Raw genomic sequence first — 18482 nt, forward strand, 5'->3', positions numbered from 1 at the left:
TGTAAAAGTGAATGTATTTGGCATGTAGAATGGATCTTTGAGGATCGGAGGTAACAGTTCCCAAATGTATTGGGACTTTACTTTCTGGAATCTATATACAAATTTACCTTATGTAGCAAAAGGTACTTTGCAGATGTGATTAAGTTAAAGATCTTGAGCTCAAGAGATTCCATTGTATTATCTGGGTGGGTCCTGAATGTTATAACAGTGTCTTTATAAGGCCAAGACAGAGGGAGATTTGACACCAGAAACAGGAGTGGGGCTTGAAAGGGGGAGCAGGAGTTAGGGTTTGGGGAGTGCAAGTACAGGTTCCGAAGGAAGGCAGCATTCATCCAAGGGAGCGCATCTCCCACAGAAGTCTCCAGAAGTTAGAAAAGGCAGGGAAACAGATTCTCCCCCGGAGCTCTCGGAAGGAATCGACTCTACCCGCATCTCCAAATTCAGCCCAGGGAAATGACTCTAGACTTCTAACCTCCCGAACTGTGCGCAGGGGTGCAGAATGTCTGGCCCTGCCAAGGCAACCGCAGGCAGGACTCAAAATGCAATGTATCTATAGCAGGCTAATTTTTAAGTTGGCAATTTTGGACAGCCTGCAAATGATGTTACAAATATCCAAAGGCCCTTGGCAGAAAAAGCTTCCAAGCTGTGCTATTTCAAGCCACCACATTCATTGCTTAAGTTACCAAGTATGTAGTAACTTTTTACAGCAGCATCAGAAAATTATTATACAAGACTGGCACACTGTTTCTGAAAAGGTCAGTAAGCATTTTACATTTTGCAGGGTATATGGTCTCACCGAAACTAGCCAATTCTTTTTTTTATTTTTTTTTATTTTTGATAGGCAGAGTGGACAGTGAGAGAGAGAGACAGAGAGAGAAAGGTCTTCCTTTGCCGTTGGTTCACCCTCCAATGGCCGCCGCTGCAGCTGGCGCACCGTGCTGATCCGATGGCAGGAGCCAGGATCCAGGTGCTTTTCCTGGTCTCCCATGGGGTGCAGGGCCCAAGCACCTGGGCCATCCTCCACTGCACTCCCTGGCCATAGCAGAGAGCTGGCCTGGAAGAGGGGCAACCGGGACAGAATCCGGCGCCCCGACCGGGACTAGAACCCGGTGTGCCGGCGCCGCTAGGTGGAGGATTAGCCTATTGAGCCACGGCGCCGGCTAGAAACTAGCCAATTCTGGCATTACAGCACAAAAGAAATCACAAACAACACATTAAAAATGGCTGTGGCACGTTCCAATAAAACTATTTACAGAATTGGGCAGCAGTTTTGTCTGGGAGCCCGGAGTGTAAGCCCGCATGCTACATCCTAGCTCGGGCTGCACTGACAGCAAAGGCTTGCCTGGGAACAGATTCGGAGGGGTAAGTGAAGGACACGGAAGTGAACAGGGAAGGAGGTCAGATCAACACAAGACAGCTTTCCTGAGCGGCCGCTGATGCTGGACACTGGTTACTTAATGAACAACCTTCTGAGGGGTCTTAGGAAATATACCTCATGCCGGGCTGAGCCCTATAAGCCTCACAGTGCTAACTCCCCATACTTCTGGGTTGTAAACTGCAAGTGAGTGCCAACCTGAGCGGGCAAGAAACAAAACACAGCACACATTCTGAAGGCAGGCACTGTTCATCCAAGGGAGCTGATCTCCCACGGAAGGGCTCAACACACCACGCAGGTAACCCAAAGCGGGGCCTGAGACCACGTACAGCCTTCACACTTTACACGCCTTCCGTCAAGTCTCCTCTACTGAGAGTTCATTTATTGGTAATGGTAACCATCTACTACTCCCACAAAAGGAACACCTCTTGGAGCCACATTTCATTCTAAGGCTGTAAATGACACTCATTATTTCCTTGAACCACTCATTCTCAGTCTCCCTCCCTCCCTCTGAGCCAGCAATTCCTCTGTTTGTAGCTGCTAGTCCAGTAGGTGACCCAAGTCTGTATCCCAAAGGACCTGAGTCTTGTGTTGGACCACTGGCTGCTACTATTCTTTATTAACCCTGTCACAGGTGTAAAAGCACTAGAATATACTCAATATACACCACTGATGTAATGTGCACGCTTTTAAACAGTGTCTTAGCTGTCTCAAGTCAACTAACTTGGTTTTCTTTTAAGATATGTTGATCAATTTATCTGAAAGGCAGAGAGAGAGAGAGAGAGAGAGAGAGATTGATTGATTGATTTTCCATCCACTGGTTGATTTCTCAATTGGCTGCAATGGCTGGAGCTGCGCCAGGCTAAGGCCAGGAGCCAGGAACTCCAGCTAGGTCTCCACGTGGGTGGCAGGAACACAAGTACTTGAGCCACCTTCCATTGCTTCCCAAGCACATCGACAGGGAGCTGGATTGGAAGTGCAGTAGGTGGGACTCAAATCAGCAATCTAATATGGGACACAGGCATCCTAAGCAGTGGCTTAACCCACTGTGGCACACAACACTTGCCCTCAACTAACTCTAAAGGAAATTTTAATCTTATGAGAATTTTCTTGTACATCTACTCAGGTTAACATTTCCAGTACCCCTCATTTCTTTGCATGGATCCATAATTTCATTCAATATAATTTTCCTTCTTCTGGAAAAACTTCCTTTTATATTTACACACAAATCTGCTAGAAAGGAACTCTCGGCTTTTTAATGTCTGAAATAGCCTTTATATTGCCTTCATTTTTGAAAGACGTTTTTGCTGGGAATAGCACTCTGTATTAATATTTCCAGAGTTATTCTTTCAGCACTATCAAGATTGTTGTTCTGGTGCTTGCTCTATCAATCACTCTAATACCTTGAGAAACTTCATTTAATATTCCTTTAGGGGCTGGTGCTGTGGCTTACTTGGTTAATCCTCCGCCTGCAGCACCAGCATCCCATATGGGTGCCGGATTCTGTCCCGGTTGCTCCTCTTCCAGTCCAGCTCTCTGCTGTGGCCCGGGAGTGCAGTGGAGGATGGCCCAAGTGCTTGGGCCCTGCACCCGCATGGGAGACCAGGAGGAAGCACCTGGCTCCTGGCTTTGGATCAGTGCAGCATCGGCCGTGGCAGCCATTTGGGAGGTGAACCAATGGAAGGAAGACCTTTCTCTCTGTCTCTCTTTCTCACTGTCTATAACTTTATCTGTCAAATAAAATAATAAATTTAAAAAAACATTCCTTTATGGTAACAAGAACCTTTAGTTCACATTAATCTGAGGAAGCCTTCACTTCACATTCATTCCTGGAAGATACTTTCAATGGACACAGTATTCTAGGTCATCAGGCCCCTTCTTTTTTTTTAAGACTGATTTATTTACTTATTTGAGAGTCAGAGTTATACAGAGAGAGGAGAGGCAGAGAGAGAGAGAGAGGTCTTCCATCCACTGGTATACTCCCTAGATGGCCGCAACGGCCAGAGCTGCTCTAATCTAAAGCCAGGAGCCAGCAGCTTCCTCCGGGTGCTCCCACGTGGGTGCAGGGGCCCAAGGACTTGGGTCATCTTCTACTGCTCTCCCAGGCCATAGCAGAGAGCTGGATTGGAATTGGAGCAGCCGGACTCGAACCAGCGCCCCTATGGGATGCCGGCGCTGCAGGCGGCCTTACCTGCTACACCACAGCGCCGGCCCCCAGGCCCTTTCTTTTAGCTTTGTTAAGGTACCATCCATTGTCTTTTTGATGTTCATGTTCCCTGGTGAGAAATCCACAGTCATCCAACTTGAAATCCTCCCACATGCAACATGTCATTTTTCTCTGGCTGCTTTAAGAGTTTCCCTTTACCTCTGTTTTCAGCAGTTTTTTTTTTTTTTTTTCTTTTTATTTATTTGAAAGACAGAGTTACAGAGTAAGGTAGATACAGAGAGAGAGGTCTCCCATCGCTGGTTCACTCCCCAGATGGCCACAACAGCTGGAGCTATACTGATCCGAAGCCAGGAGCCAGGAGCTTCTTCTGGTCTCCCACATTGGTGCAGGGGCCCAAGGACTAGGGCCATCTTCTACCACTGTCCCAGGCCATAGCGGAGAGCTGGGTCAAAAGAGGAGCAGCCGGGGCCGGCGCCGCGGCTCACTAGGCTAATCCTCCGCCTAGCGGCGCCGGCACACCGGGTTCTAGTCCCGGTCGGGGCGCCGGATTCTGTCCCGGTTGCCCCTCTTCCAGGCCAGCCCTCTGCTGTGGCCAGGGAGTGCAGTGGAGGATGGCCCAGGTGCTTGGGCCCTGCACCCCATGGGAAGACCAGGAAAAGCACCTGGCTCCTGGCTCCTGCCATCGGATCAGCGCGGTGCGCTGGCCGCAGCGCGCCGGCCGCGGCGGCCATTGGAGGGTGAACCAACGGCAAGGGAAGACCTTTCTCTCTGTCTCTCTCTCTCACTGTCCACTCTGCCTGTCAAAAAAAAAAAAAAAAAAAAAAAAAGAGGAGCAGCCGGGACTAGAACCTGTGCCCATATGGGATGTGGGCACTTCAGGCCAGGGCTTTAACCTGCTGCGCCACAGTGCCGGCCCCAGCAGTTTCATTATATATCCTGCTATGGATTCCACAGAATTTATCTTATATAGGTCTCACTCAACTTCCTGAATCTGAAATTTTAAATCTATCCTATCTAGTTTTCAGTCATTATTTCTTTATTTTTTTCTGAACCAATCGCTTTCTCCTCCTTGTCAGGGACTTCAGTGACATGAATCATATTAGGCCATGTGATACAGTATACAGATGGTCAGGGCTGTTTATTTTTGTTTTCAATCTTTTTTCTCTGTTCTCACTTGATATTATTTCTACCAGCTTATCTTCAAGTTCACCGACCCTTCCTCTAACATCTCAATACTGATATCAAGGCCGGCTGATTAATTTTTTTTTAACTTTACATGTTATACTTTGTCATTTGGCTCTCTCTCTCTCTCTCTCTCTCTCTCTCTCTCTTTCTCTTGCCCCAAACACACACACACACACACAGTTAACTGCTAGGAATTTCTTTCTACACATTGCACGAGGAATCACCTTTATGGAGCAAGGCTGAACTAGCTGGATTAAAGTAATGACCAACAATTGGGTCATTTCAGGGTTAGCAACCATTATATTTCCCCTTGAGAGTTGGTCAGACTTTCCTGGTTGACTGATTTTGGATGCTGGACAGTTTGAATATATCATGAGACCTAGAGTCCTATTTAAAAGCCTCTGGGGAACACTGACTTTTTGTTTTAGCAAGAAATCAACTCAGTTAGTTGCAGACTACAAGTCTGCCTGGTGGCCTGTGCATGCTGGTTCAAATGTCTGTCCCTATTTCACAGCTGCCGCTGTCTTCTCCTGGTATATTCTGCACATGAGCTACCGTGTGAGGTCTTTCCTCTTGTCACTGTCCCTGTACTTGCTGGATGTTGAAGACTCCTTTCCAGTTCTTCTAGCCAAAAATGCAGAGTATTCTCAGAGTCTTAGCTGCCGCTCCCACTGTACAGTTCTAGGCAAGAAGAGCCACAGTCAGGACAGAGAGGGAGGAGAAGACAGAAAAGTAACAATGTGGTTTCCAGCAGCTTGCACACAGAGCCCCTTTTCTCAGGAACAGGTCCTGTGAGCTATCGCAGCACAGGGGAGTCTTTTTGAACTGGCGCACAATGGGGGGAAAAGCAGGGTGCAGGCCAGAGAGACGGCTCTCATCTGTGTCTCTGTCAACGACATTTATTAACACAGTTCCCAGTTCAACGGTTTTGGGGTCAAACTCAGGGTACAAAGAGGAAAAATCACCATGAAATTCACTGGAGATATCCTGTAGCATTGTGTTCTCTCCCCAACGCTTGCTATTATTTCCAAATGCCTCCAGCAGTTGGATTTTGTAATGTTGTCTAGATGTTTCTGTTGTAATCGCTGGGAAAGACGGGCCACGGTGGCCTTATTTCACCTCAGCTGGAAACAAATTCCCTGTCTCTTACTTTTACTCACGATGTTCTTTTCACTAAGCTTTGGAGAAGGAAGTTTTATGACTTGGCATCACCTCATTACCTTTCCTCGAAAGTCTGCTGCAATTTCATTTTAAAAAAGAATACGTGTTAATTCAAGTTAATCAGGGCTGCTGGCTTGCAAACAGGGCAGGAGAGGGAAGGAGGAGATGTAAAGGTTTCTCATCGTCCACTGAACCCACCTTTCTCTACTTCTGACCACGTGTGCGTGCTTTCTCAAGACGGAGAGAAAGATAAATAATCCTAATGAGTATAGTCTCCATGCTTGAAAAAGAAAATGTATCATCCTTTGTGTGACTCATAAAACAAACTTCAATTGTACGCCTAATGCGTGCAAGGCATTCTTCCAGATAGCGACGATTTAAAGTTACACAGGATATCTTCTTAGCCGAAAGCACATCATGAGACCTAGGACCACACGGAGATGCCACTCTCACCGCTCTTATTCAATATAGCAGGAAGCCTGAGAGCAGCTAGCCAAGGGAAAGAAACAAAAAGGCATACAAATAGGAAAAGCGGAAGTCTAATTATCCCTGTTTGCAGATGGCATGATTCCATATAGAGTGAACCTAAAGACTCCGCCAAGAGGCTTTTATAACTGCAGGACAGGGGCTGGCGCTGTGGCATAGTGGGTTAAGCTGCCACCTGTGGTGCCAGCATCCCATATGGGTGCTGGTTCGCTGCTCCACTTCTGATCCGGCTCCCTGCTAATGCACCCAGGAAAGCAGAAGATGGCTCAGATGTCTGGGCCTCTGCACCCACATGGGAGACTTGGAACAAGCCCCTGGCTTCAGATCAGCCCAGCTCTGGCCACTGAGGCCATTTGGGGAGTAAACCAGCAGATGGAAGATATCTGTCTCTGTAATTCTGACTTTCAAGTAAATAAATAAACTTTAAAAAATATATACATAAAAAAATGCTCAATATCACTAGCCATAGGCAAATAACAATCAAAACGAGTGAGATACTATCTTACTTCGTTTAGAAGGGCTATTATCAAAAAGACAAAAAATAACAAACATTGGCAAGGATATGGAAAAAAAGGAATGCTTGCACACTGTTTGTGGGAATGTAAATTAGTACAGCCATTATGGACAGTATCAAAGTCCCACAAAAAACTAAAAGTAGATCTACCATAAGCCCTAGCTATCTCACTTCTGAGTATATAAAGAAATGAAATCAGCCTATCAAAGAGACACCTGCACTCCCATGCTCGCTGCAGCACTATTCGTAACAGCCAAGATATGGAATCAACCCGGATGTCTGTCAATGGATGAGCGGATGAAGAAAATGTGGAACATACACACAATGGGTTATGGCTCAGCCAGAAAAAAGAATGAAATCCTGACATCTGCAGCAAAATGAACTGAAGGGCATGATGTTAAGCGAAATAAGCCAGACACGGAAAGACATTGCTGCACCTTCTCTCTTATATTGTGCAAGTTAAAAAAAAAAAATTCGGGCTGGCACTGTGGCATAGTGGGTAAAGCCGCTGCCTGCAGTGCTGGCATCCCATATGGGTGCCAGTTTGAGTCCCGGCTGCTCCACTTCTGATCCAGCTCTGTGCTATGGCCTGGGACAGCAGTGGAAGACAGCCCAGGGTGCTTGGGCCCCTGCACCCACGTGGGAGACCAAGAAGAAGCTCCTGGCTCCTGGCTTCAGATTGGCCCAATTCCAGCTGTTGTGGCTATCTGGGGAGTGAATCAGCAAATGGAAGACCTCTCTCCTCTGTCCTTCCCTCTCACTGTGACTCTACCTCTCAGATAAATAAAAATCTTCAAAAAAAAAATCTTAGAATAGTGATTACTAGAGGCTGGGAAGGGTGGGGAGAGGGGGAATATCAGGTAGCAGAACACAGTGAGACAGAGATAACAAGCTCTAGGGTTCCACACAAAGGGACAACTATAATTCACAATAATGGATCAAAGACCACATGAGGAACTTAGAGAGAGGAGCTGGCAGACTCCAAACAAAGAAAAGATTAGAAAACGAGGATACTATTCACCTTAATCTGTATACACGTGCTGAAATACTGCACTGAATCCCATAAAAATGTATGTTATGATAAAACAATTTTTGAAAATTAAACAGAAGGCAGTGACAGGGATCCTGATGGGAGTTAGGGCAGGGTGAATGAACCCCTGAGAAGGAACCAATGAGGAGATGCTCTGAGACTCTGGATCCCAAATGGGGACCACAAACACCTGAGGAAGCAAAGACAAAGAGAACAGGAGAAGCCAAGGAAGAGGTGGGAGACGTCACAACAAACTTGGCCACTTCATGACTCTGCCACCTGGAGCTCTGGAGTTTCGGTGCCGCCATTCAGAGAACCAGGCAAAGCTAGTTTTACTGCTGTTACCACGTCTGCCTTGTCGTGGTTCACTCACTAATCTCTCCGTCCCAGAACAACACATGGGAGTGAACACCACAAGCTACCTATATGTGTCTTCTAAATTACTTTTCCCCTGCTACCTGAAGTTTATTATTCTTTTTTTTTTTTTTTTTTTTTTTTTTGACAGGCAGAGTGGACAGTGAGAGAGAGAGACAGAGAGAAAGGTCTTCCTTTTGCCGCTGGTTCACCCTCCAATGGTCGCTGCGGCCGGCGCACCGTGCTGATCCGATGGCAGGAGCCAGGTGCTTCTCCTGGTCTCCCATGGGGTGCAGGGCCCAAGCACTTGGGCCATCCTCCACTGCACTCCCGGGCCACAGCAGAGAGCTGGCCTGGAAGAGGGGCAACCGGGACAGAATCCGGTGCCCCGACTGGGACTAGAACCCAGTGTGCCGGCGCTGCGAGGCAGAGGATTAGCCTAGTGAGCCGAGGCGCCGGCTATTCTCTCATTTTTATAACAAAGGGAGAGAGAAAGCCATCTCTCCTTCACAAGTGTACCCATGGTCCAAGCTTCGCCCTGCCCCTCCCTCCAAGATAAGTTCTTGCTCTCAATAACAAAAACGTATAAAGAAATAATCAAGGGCTGGCACTGTGGTATAGTGGGTTAAGCCTGTGCCTGCAGCACTGACACCCCACGTGGATAGACAGCAGTTCCCTGATAATGCACCTAGGAAAGCAGCAGAAGATGGCCCAAGAGCTAAGGCTCCTGTACCCACATGGGAGACCTGGAAGAAGCTCCTGGCTCCTAGCTTTGGCCTGGCCCAGCCCCAGCCATCATGGCCATTTAGGGAGTGAACCAGCAGATGGAAGATGTCTCTCTGCCTCTCCCTCTCTTATAACTCTGGCTTTCAAATGAATAAATATTAAAAACAAAAGAAAAATCAAAGCACAAAAAGGTGAAGTAAACTTGGCTCCTGGTTCCCTGGCAAAGTCAAGTCCCAGCCAAGAGTTTAAAACACAAAGCAAAAAAACAATAATTATAGTATAATGTAAAATACTAAAATGGGAGTTAAAGTGTTCTAAGAACAGCAGAGGAGATAATGACTAATCTGCCAAGAACCACCAGGAAGACAGTACGTATGCGATATGTATCTGAGCTATGTGGAAAATATAAACCGGCAATCTCAGGCACAGGGAGAGACATGGACAAAGATACAGGGCACCAAATAGCATGAGGAGCTTGGGAACTTGCAACAACACTGATAGGCACTCCAGGAAATGCCAATATTTACGTGACTGGTAGAAGAAAAGCAGCCAACATGTGAAGAAACAGAAAATGGAACAACTAGAGACGGGAGGACTGTGGTTTTTGAAAGCCAAGAATGGCAAACTTTAAGACATGTGTGGGGCCGACGCTGTGGCGTAGTGGGTAAAGCTGCGGCCTACAGTGTCAGTATCCCATATGGGCGCCAGTTGGAGTCCCGGCTGTTCCACTTCCAATCCAGCTCTCTGCTATGGCCTGGGAAAGCAGTAGAAGGTGGCCCAAGTCCTTGGGCCTCTGCATCTGCGTGAGAGACTCGGAGGAAGCTTCTGGCTCCTGGCTTCGGATCAGTGCAGCTCTGGCCATTGTAGCCAACTGGGGGGTGAACCAGCAGATGGAAGATCTCTCTCTCTCTCTGCCTCTCCTCTCTCTCTGTGTAAGTCTTTCAAATAAACGAATAAATAAATTAAAAAAAAAAAAAGACATGTGTAACCAAGCTAACACTGGGGCAGAGGTGTGGGAAGATGTGGACTGAAATTTCACATTCAGATTTTGCAACTGAGAGGTTTCCAGAGATCTTTGAGAGAGGAGCTCACTACAGTGGCTGCTACCTCTGATGACAATAGTATCTCATCCCCTTTCTTGTTCTAAGCCAAGTGCTGGCAGAAACTCTGCAAGAGCAGTCACACAGGGACAGCTGCATATTCAGACAGAAAAGTTGTCCCAGCCTTGTATTTTTCTTACCAAGAAAGTCTGTGGACTTAAGATTCCCCAGGAATCTCAAAGTATCTTTCTCCCTCTTCCCAAATTCACACATTATCCCTACAACTGATTTCAAAACTGCCTGCGTGCTGTCTCTACAACCCATTCATTTTTTCCTCAATCAGAATCTACACACTGATCATTTAATTTTCAGAGACCAGAGATGTAACTTACCACACACTGGTACCACCCACCCTCCACACTACTCTACTATGAGTGAGCGATCATTTCCCCAGAATTCCAGAATTCTAAGCATGTAGACTTCCACTGGGCTGAGTTCAATCAGAAAGGGGTTTGGCTTCTAGTAATGGGTAGGACAGTACTGCCAAATTGCCAATATATTTGACCATTCTTTCTTTTTTTTTAAAAGATTCATTTTATTTGAAAGACAGAGTTCTTCCATCCACTGGTTCATTCCCCAAATGGCCTTTAATAGAAGGGACTGGTTCCAGGAGCCTGGAACTCCACCTGGGTCTCTCATGTGGGTGTAGAGGCCCAAGTACTTGGACCGTCCTCTGCTGCTTTCCCAGGTGCATTAGCAGGGAGCTGGACTGGAAGTGGAACAGCCAGGACTTGTCATGCAGCAGGTGGCAGCTTTACCTGCTACAAGACAATGCTGGCTCCTATATTTGACCATTCTTAATCCAATAACTAAATCTCTTCACTGTTTTTAACGGAGTTGTAATTTATATACATTAAAAACAAGTGTTCACTCAGATGAGTTTTTTTTTTTTTAAGATTTATTTATTTATTTGAAAGTCAGAGTTACACAGAGAAAGGAGAGGCAGAGAGAGAGAGAGAGAGAGAGAGGTCTTCCTTGGTTCACTCCCCAAATGGCCGCAAAGGCCAGAGCTGCGCCCATCCGAAGCCAGGGGCCAGGAGCTTCTTCCGGGTCTCCCACTTGGGTGTGGGGCCCAAGGACTTGGGCCATCTTCCACTGCTTTCCCAGGCCATAGCAGAGAGCTGGATGGGAAGTGGAACAGCTGGGTCTCGAACTGGCACCCACATGGGATGCCAGCGCTTCAGGCCACAGCGTTAACCCGCTGAGCCACAGCGCCGGCCCCTCAGACGAGTTTTGACAGTATGATCACCCGTGTAACCTCCATCCAAAATAAAACACTGAACACTTCCATCACCTCAGAAAGTGTCCTCATTTCCAGTCAATCTCCTCCAACCCACCAAACTTCTGGTTCTATCACCACTGATGAGCTTGGGCTGTTTTTGGAAGTAGTTTATACAAACAGAAGCATCTTGCATGAGTCCTTTTGTGTCTGTTTTCCTTTGTTCCAACACAATGTTTCAGAAGTTTATCCACACTGTTGCTTGAATCTTGCTGAGTAGCAGTCCATGGTTTGATTATCCCACAATTTGTTTACCCACTCTCCTAAAGATGAGCACGTGGCTTGTTTCCAGTTTAGGACAATCACAAAAAAGCAGCTAGCAAATCCTTGTACAATCTTCTTGTAGCTGATGTTTCCATTCTAGAAGTGCTACAAGTATTACTGTTACATAGTGGGTCTATGTGTAACTATGAGAAACAGCCAAATCTCCTCTAAGGTGTTTGTACCCATTCTACGTTTCTAACTACAGCATATGAGAGTTCCAACTGTTCTATATACTTGGTATTGCTGTAGAGGCTTTTCGATTTTGACACTATCAGGATTTTTTCATTTTAACCATTTTAGTGGCATATCATCTCATTAAGGGCTTAATTTGCATTGCCCTGATGACTAATAACGTTAATATTTCCATGTACTTATTGGTCATTCATAAGTATTGGTTTTCTTAATCTCCCTTGTCTCCTACCATCTAATATAGTTGTCTACATACATAGAATGGTCATCTATAGTATCAGCGTTACAGTCCTACTGTACAAAATTACTATTAGTGAGTTAAAACAACACAATTTATTATCTTACAGTCCCACAGAGTAGAGGTTTCACTGAGTTAAAAATCATTGTATCATCAAAGGTATGGCATTTCTTTTTTTTCTTTTTTTTTTTTTTTCAACAGGCAGAGTAGACAGAGAGAGAGAGAGAGAGGGAGAGAAAGGTCTTCATTTACCATTGGTTCACCCTCCACTGGCCGCTGCGGCCTGTGCACCGCGCTGATCCGAAGCCAGGAGCCAGGTGCTTCTCCTGGTCTCCCATGGGGTGCAGGGCCCAAGGACTTGGGCCATCCTCCACTGCACTCCCTGGCCACAGCAGAGAGCTGGACTGGAAGAGGGGCAAGCGGGACAAAACCCGGCGCCCCGACCAGGACTAGAACGCGGGGTGCCAGCGCTGCAAGGCGGAGGATTAGCCTATTGAGCCGAGGCACCAGCCAAAGGTATGGTATTTCATATGCAAAAATATATTCACCCCACCCAAGATCCCCCCAAAACTCAATACAACACCTTGCAGCATCAATTCAAAGCCCAAAATCTCATCTAATTCTGACTCTAAAGTTCCAACCCTGTTATCAAAGTCATCTAAATTAGATCTGACTGAGATTCCTGGCATAATCCCTCCTGAGGCAAAACTCCTCTCCATCTGTGAACCTATGAAAATAGACAACGAGTCCCTGTCCCAAAGTGTAAGGGTGTGACTTCCAGCGGGTGAGAATTACAGATACTCCCGATCAGGAGAGAAAATGGCAAGAAGTCATGGTCTCGGGCACTTCTGAAACCCAACCAGCAACCGCAGCAGGTTTCTGCCTGGAGAACCCCGTGTCGCTCCCAGCCCACCCCACGCCTGTCCCTCTGCTGCAACAGCCTCCTTTTCCAGGAAGGGTGGCTGGCATGTACCTGGGTACCCTTCCTCCTGCCTGGAGAACTCTGTGGCACTGACAGCCTTCTTTCACGCCAGCCCCTGCCTGTCCCCTGGGATCCAAGCTAGCTGTGTTTCCACAGGCGTAAGGTTCTCAAGAACCTCGTGTCTAAGTACACATCCTCACTCAGTAGACCAGAGGCTCCTCCACAGATCTTGCCTAGAGAATCCCATCTCTATGTGTGGCTTCTGCTTAGATGCCGAGGGAATCTATGAGTCATACCCTCAATGTCTTCAGAGTGCTTTGTGTAAGTGAACACGCAGATCTTTGGATCTTTCTGTGGTTCCAGCAACAAGTTATACAGTGACTCCTTGGCTTTTCCTCTAGAGAACACTTTCCTGAAGTTAACCTCTTGATTTTAGCACCCTTTGCCACTCAAGTAGGCTGAGAATGCCCGAAATCATCAAGCCCTGGTTCTTTTTTTAACTGGTCTTCCCTTAATCTATTCCTCTGCTTTCAAATTATATTATAAGCAGCAAAGAAACCAACCTGTACCTTCAACACTTTTCTTGGAAATCTCATCAATCAAATATCCAAGTTCAGGGTCCAGGCATTTTGTTTAGTAGTTAGGATCCCCCTCAGGATGCCCACATCCCATATGGGAGCTGTGGGCAACTAGGGAATCAATCGGGAGCTGGGCACACGCGCGCACTCTCTCTCTCTTCCTCTCAATCTAATTACTTTTTAATTAATTTACCTATTTGAAAGGAAGAGAGAGCTCTTCCTATCCCTGGTTCATAGCCAGAGCTGGGCCAGGTGGACGTGAGGAGCCTGAAACTCATCCAGGTCTCGCATGTGGGTGGCAGGGTCCCAACTACTTGAGCCATCACTGCTGCCACTCAGGGTGAGCATTAGCAGGAAGCGGGATCAGAAGCAGAGCTGGCACCTGAACCCAGGCACTCAGGCATCCCAAAAAGCAACTTAACCACTCTGCCAACTGCCCACCCCTATCAAATAAAGTATTTCAAATGTTTTTTTTTAAAATTCGAGCTCATTGTTCATAAATAAAAGCCAGTTCATACACTTTTCACATAACTACAGGACGCAGTTCTGCCACCCTTTCTGCCGTTACAATCACGTGGACCCCCTTTCCTCTCGTCTCCAACAGCTTTCCTCGTTTTCCTCTGAGTCTCCACCAGCAGCACTTTTACTGCCCGTATTTCCAGCAAGTCTGCTTCTAATGAGCTAGGTATTCTCGAGAAAGACGGATAGGTTCTCTGCTCTTCTCCTTACTTCTCTCTGAGCCTGTCAGAGTCATCAACATTCATCGCTGTACCAACAGTCTGTTCACAGCAATCTAGGCTTTTCCCATCATACTCTGCAAAATGCTTTTAGCATGTGCTCGCTGCCAACACTACATTTTTAGGTATTTGTTACTGGAGCACCTCACTTCCATTAGCTTTCTATTGCTGCTGTAAAAATGTACCACAAACTTATAACGTAAGAAAACACTTAGGGGCTGACACTGTGGCGTAGCAGGTAAAGCGCCACCTGCAGTACCAGTATCCCTTATGGACGCTGGTTCAAGTCCCAGCTGCTCCACTTCCAATCCAGCTCTCTGCTATGGTCTGGAAAAGCAGTGGAAGATGGCCCAAGTCTTTGGGCCCCTGTACCCACGTGGAAGACCTGGAAGAACCTCCTGGCTCCTGGCCTCGGTTCGGTGCAGCTCTGATCATTGCAGCTAATTGTGGAGTGAACCAGTGGATGGAAGAGCTCTCTCTCTGCCTCTCCTTCTCTCTGTGTATGCAATTCTGACTTTCAAATCAATAAATAAATCTTTAAAAATAATTTATTGGGGCCAGCACCTTGGTATAGTAGGCTAAGCAACCACCTACAGCACTGGCATCCCATAAGGGCACCAGTTTGAGTCTTGGCTGCTCCTCTTCCAATCCAGCTCTCTGCTAATGGCCTGGGAAAGCAGAAGAAGATGGCCCAAGTATTTGGGCCCCTGCACCAATGTGGGAGACCTGGAAGAAGCCCCTGGCTCCTGGCTTCAGATTGGCACAGCTCCAGCCATTGCAGAGATTTGGAGAATGAGCCAGTAGATTGAAGACTTCTCTCTGTGTAATTCTGCCCCTCAAGTAAATAAATGAATCTTTTTAAAAAATCTATTTATTTAGTTATATTACAGTTCTGAAGGAAGTGTAACACAGGTCTCACTGGGCTGGAATCAAGATTGCAGCAAAGCTGCATCCCTTTGTGGGGGCTCCATGGGTTGCTCTGGTTCTGAAACAGCTTGACGGTGTCCCCCAGGATTCATGTGCGGGAAGCTTGGTCCCCAGGGTGTGGTGCTGAGGCGGTGGAAACTTTAAGAGGTGAGGCCCAGCAGCAGGAAGTGAGGTCACTGAGAGCCACCTTCCTCCACTTAAACCCAGCCGCCTCCTCACATCTCTTTACTGACTTTTTCTCTCTCTGACGTTTACTTCGTAAGAAGAAAGGACCCACTTGAATAATCCAGGACAACCTCCCTATCCGCTGTTCACCAGCTTTCCCTCCCCTTTGCCATGTGATGCAACAGATCCACAGGTCCTGGGAACTGAGACCTGGACAACTCCGAGGGCCATGATTCTGTCTACCACAGCTACTGATCATTTCAAGTGGACAAAAACAAAAAGTAAACCATAAGTCAAGGTGACCTAACAAGACTCAGAGGGAAGTATTAATGGCTATAAGTAACAAACAAAAGAATCAATAGTTGACTGATCTGTTTATTTAGTTAACCTAGCCATGCAACTTGAGGTTTTCTGTTTCCGACTTGGGGCAGACAATGTTGGTTAACTAATCCAACACCAATTTTTAACCCATTATCTCTTGCCTGCCCATAATACTTGGGTTATAAAAGCTAAATACTCACTTTCCTAGCCTCCTAAGGAGAGTCATGTTAACAATTGTGCCAAATGAAATCTAAAAACTGCCTTGGGAAGAGCCATTGCATTCCTGGTAAGAGACAGATGGTGCTGGCACTCCCGAGCCGCTCCCAGCAGCCCTCCTGGCTGACGGCACTTCACTGCCCGTGAGGCAGGCATGTACTCTGCAATAACGGACCATGTCCAGAAGGACTGAAGACACTAGCCCTGACCCTGCGGAAGTACTGAGCCAGCACCAGCTCTTCTAGGCCTCCAGACTTGAGCTTCATGAGGAAAGACAAACTCCCATCTCGTGTAAGTCTCAGTTCACACCAGCTTTTCACTGAAAGCTTTGCGAATAGGAACTATCTTCAATACAACTGCTGCTTAAACATAAGCACTCCCCTCCAAAAATGTGCAAGTGTCTTTGTTGCACAAAAAACAGATACACTGAGACGACTTACAATCAATAATTAAGAAGGCAAGTATTTTTAAATGACACTTATCATGTATTTTAGAACTATGAATTATATATACACATTTAAGGATACTTGGAAATTATCAAAACTTAAAAGAAAATAAATAACCAGAATCCCAAACATCCATATATAGCCTATTGGTAATATGTCAGGGTACACAGTAACTTCAAAAAGTTCATGGATAATGGAATAAGAGATAACTTCATTTTGGTGCAAAAAATTTTTTTTCATATGTGCATTGTCCATTAAGCTTTTTAATAACCTTCATATGTGTGGATTTCAAAATGTTTGCACCAAAATAAATTCTTAATTCCACTTTCCATTAACTTTGGAAGTACCCTCATACTTACAATTCATGTTTTACCACACACACATAAAGTAATTTTTAAAGTGAAACTCTATAAAATACACAGATTGAATCCAACTCCTATTTAGCACTTTACTGAGGAATTTTCTATATCATAAAAGATTTTTCAAAAATATTTTCAAACACTTAAAATATTTCATAATATAAGTTGATTAAATAATTTTTTAAAGATTTATTTATTTATTTGAAAGAGTTACACACAGAGAGAAGGAGAGGCAGAGAGAGAGAGAGAGAGAGAGAGAGGTCCTCCATCTGGCAGTTCACTCCCCAATTGGCCACAACAGCTGGAACTGCGACGATCCAAACCCAGGAGCCAGGAGCATCCTCCGGGTCTCCCACGCAGGTGCAGGGGCCCTAGGACTTGGGCCATTTTCCACTGCTTTCCCGGGCCACAGCAGAGAGCTGGATTAGAAGTGGAGCAACCGGGTCTCGAACCAGTGCCCATATGGGATGCTGGTGTTCCAGGCCAGGGCTTTAACCCACTGTGCCACAGCGCCGTCCCCGATTAAATAATTTTACCATCAGTAGATAGGTAAGTTGTTTTGTCCTTTTAGCTAATATAAGCAGTGCTGCAGCACACATCAATGTACTAAGTTTTTCTGTGCTATGTCCAGTTATTTTCTGGGGTCAGTCCCACAGATGTGGTATTAGTAAGTCAAAGGGATAAAGCCTTTCCAATCACTCAACAAATGCCACCAACTTCTAGAAAAACTGAATCAATTTTTTACTCTAAGTTCTATAAAAAAAGGTGATACTCCCTTAAAAATACCAAATGTTGCCTGTTTGCTTTTTTGTCAAAGTGAGTAAGAATACTGTAACTCATTCTTGAATTTTTAATTTCAGTTTTTTGGCTCCTAGTAAGAATAACTGACTAAAGATACTTGGGTTCTTCATACTGCTTACTTTATGAATTGTCTGTCAGCTTTTAAGTATAAGAGTTCTTTATACAAAAGATACTAGACTCTGGATATGTTTCTTGTAAATATTTCCATATATATCACTTTTTGGTTTAATTTACATATCTTTACCAACTTTTCAATACAATCAAATCTATGAGAGGCATTTCCTTTGTGAGTTCTTTCTTTGCTTTATCAGACAGGGAGAGCTGTCACATGATGACAACTGAATTTTATAGAAGAATGCTTTAGCACAGGACACCCTTCTAACTTCCTGTTGACATTCTCACAGTCAAAACACAGAAAGAGAACGGTAAATATCCCACCAAACACCAACAATCCATGCCAGACACGGGCCGGTCACTTACCTGCTTGTGACAATGATCACATCCTCAGAGATAGTAGCCATCTCTTTGATGGTAAGGTAGCACATTCTCCTCAAAGTTTGCTGAAAAAGTATTTATAGAGGCAACACATTACACATAATGAAAAGGCTTTTTAATTGTTTGAAATGATGACCACAAGAAGATCTATCTAGATGTACTTTAAAAGACTTTCATCTACCCAAATGTAAAAATATCTAGGTGACAAAATATTAAGAATATAACTATTTTATAAATATAAATAATGGATGCGCTGACACACTGGAAAACAAGTAAAAATTTAAGAATTTCATTACATGGGAGTTTCTACAGAGACAAACTTCTGCTCTGACACTGTGAGTCAAGAGGAAGATGACCCAAGCCCTTGGGCCCCTATACCCACATGGGACACCAGGAAGAAGTTCCTGGCCCCTGGCTCCTGGCTTTGGATCAGCCCAGTTCCGGTTG

General features: G+C 45.6%; 1 protein-coding gene across 2 annotated transcripts in view; it reads right to left on the reverse strand.

Moving 5' to 3' along the window:
• Nucleotides 1–18482, reverse strand: part of COPG2 (coat protein complex I subunit gamma 2) — a 122069-nt gene that overhangs the window by 91831 nt on the left and 11756 nt on the right. For both annotated transcript variants that reach the window (XR_016231046.1, XM_070071310.2), the window contains exon 5: nt 18021–18100. Coding sequence is in view for 1 of the 2 variants with exons in the window: in XM_070071310.2 (XP_069927411.1) it covers nt 18021–18100 (80 nt within the window). In the remaining variant the exon portion in view is untranslated. The remainder of the gene's footprint in view (nt 1–18020; nt 18101–18482) is intronic.

This window comes from Oryctolagus cuniculus, chromosome 3 (assembly GCF_051225735.1).
Source record: "Oryctolagus cuniculus isolate XC-2025 breed Fujian yellow rabbit chromosome 3, ASM5122573v1, whole genome shotgun sequence".
Classification (NCBI taxonomy): Eukaryota; Metazoa; Chordata; class Mammalia; order Lagomorpha; family Leporidae; genus Oryctolagus; species Oryctolagus cuniculus.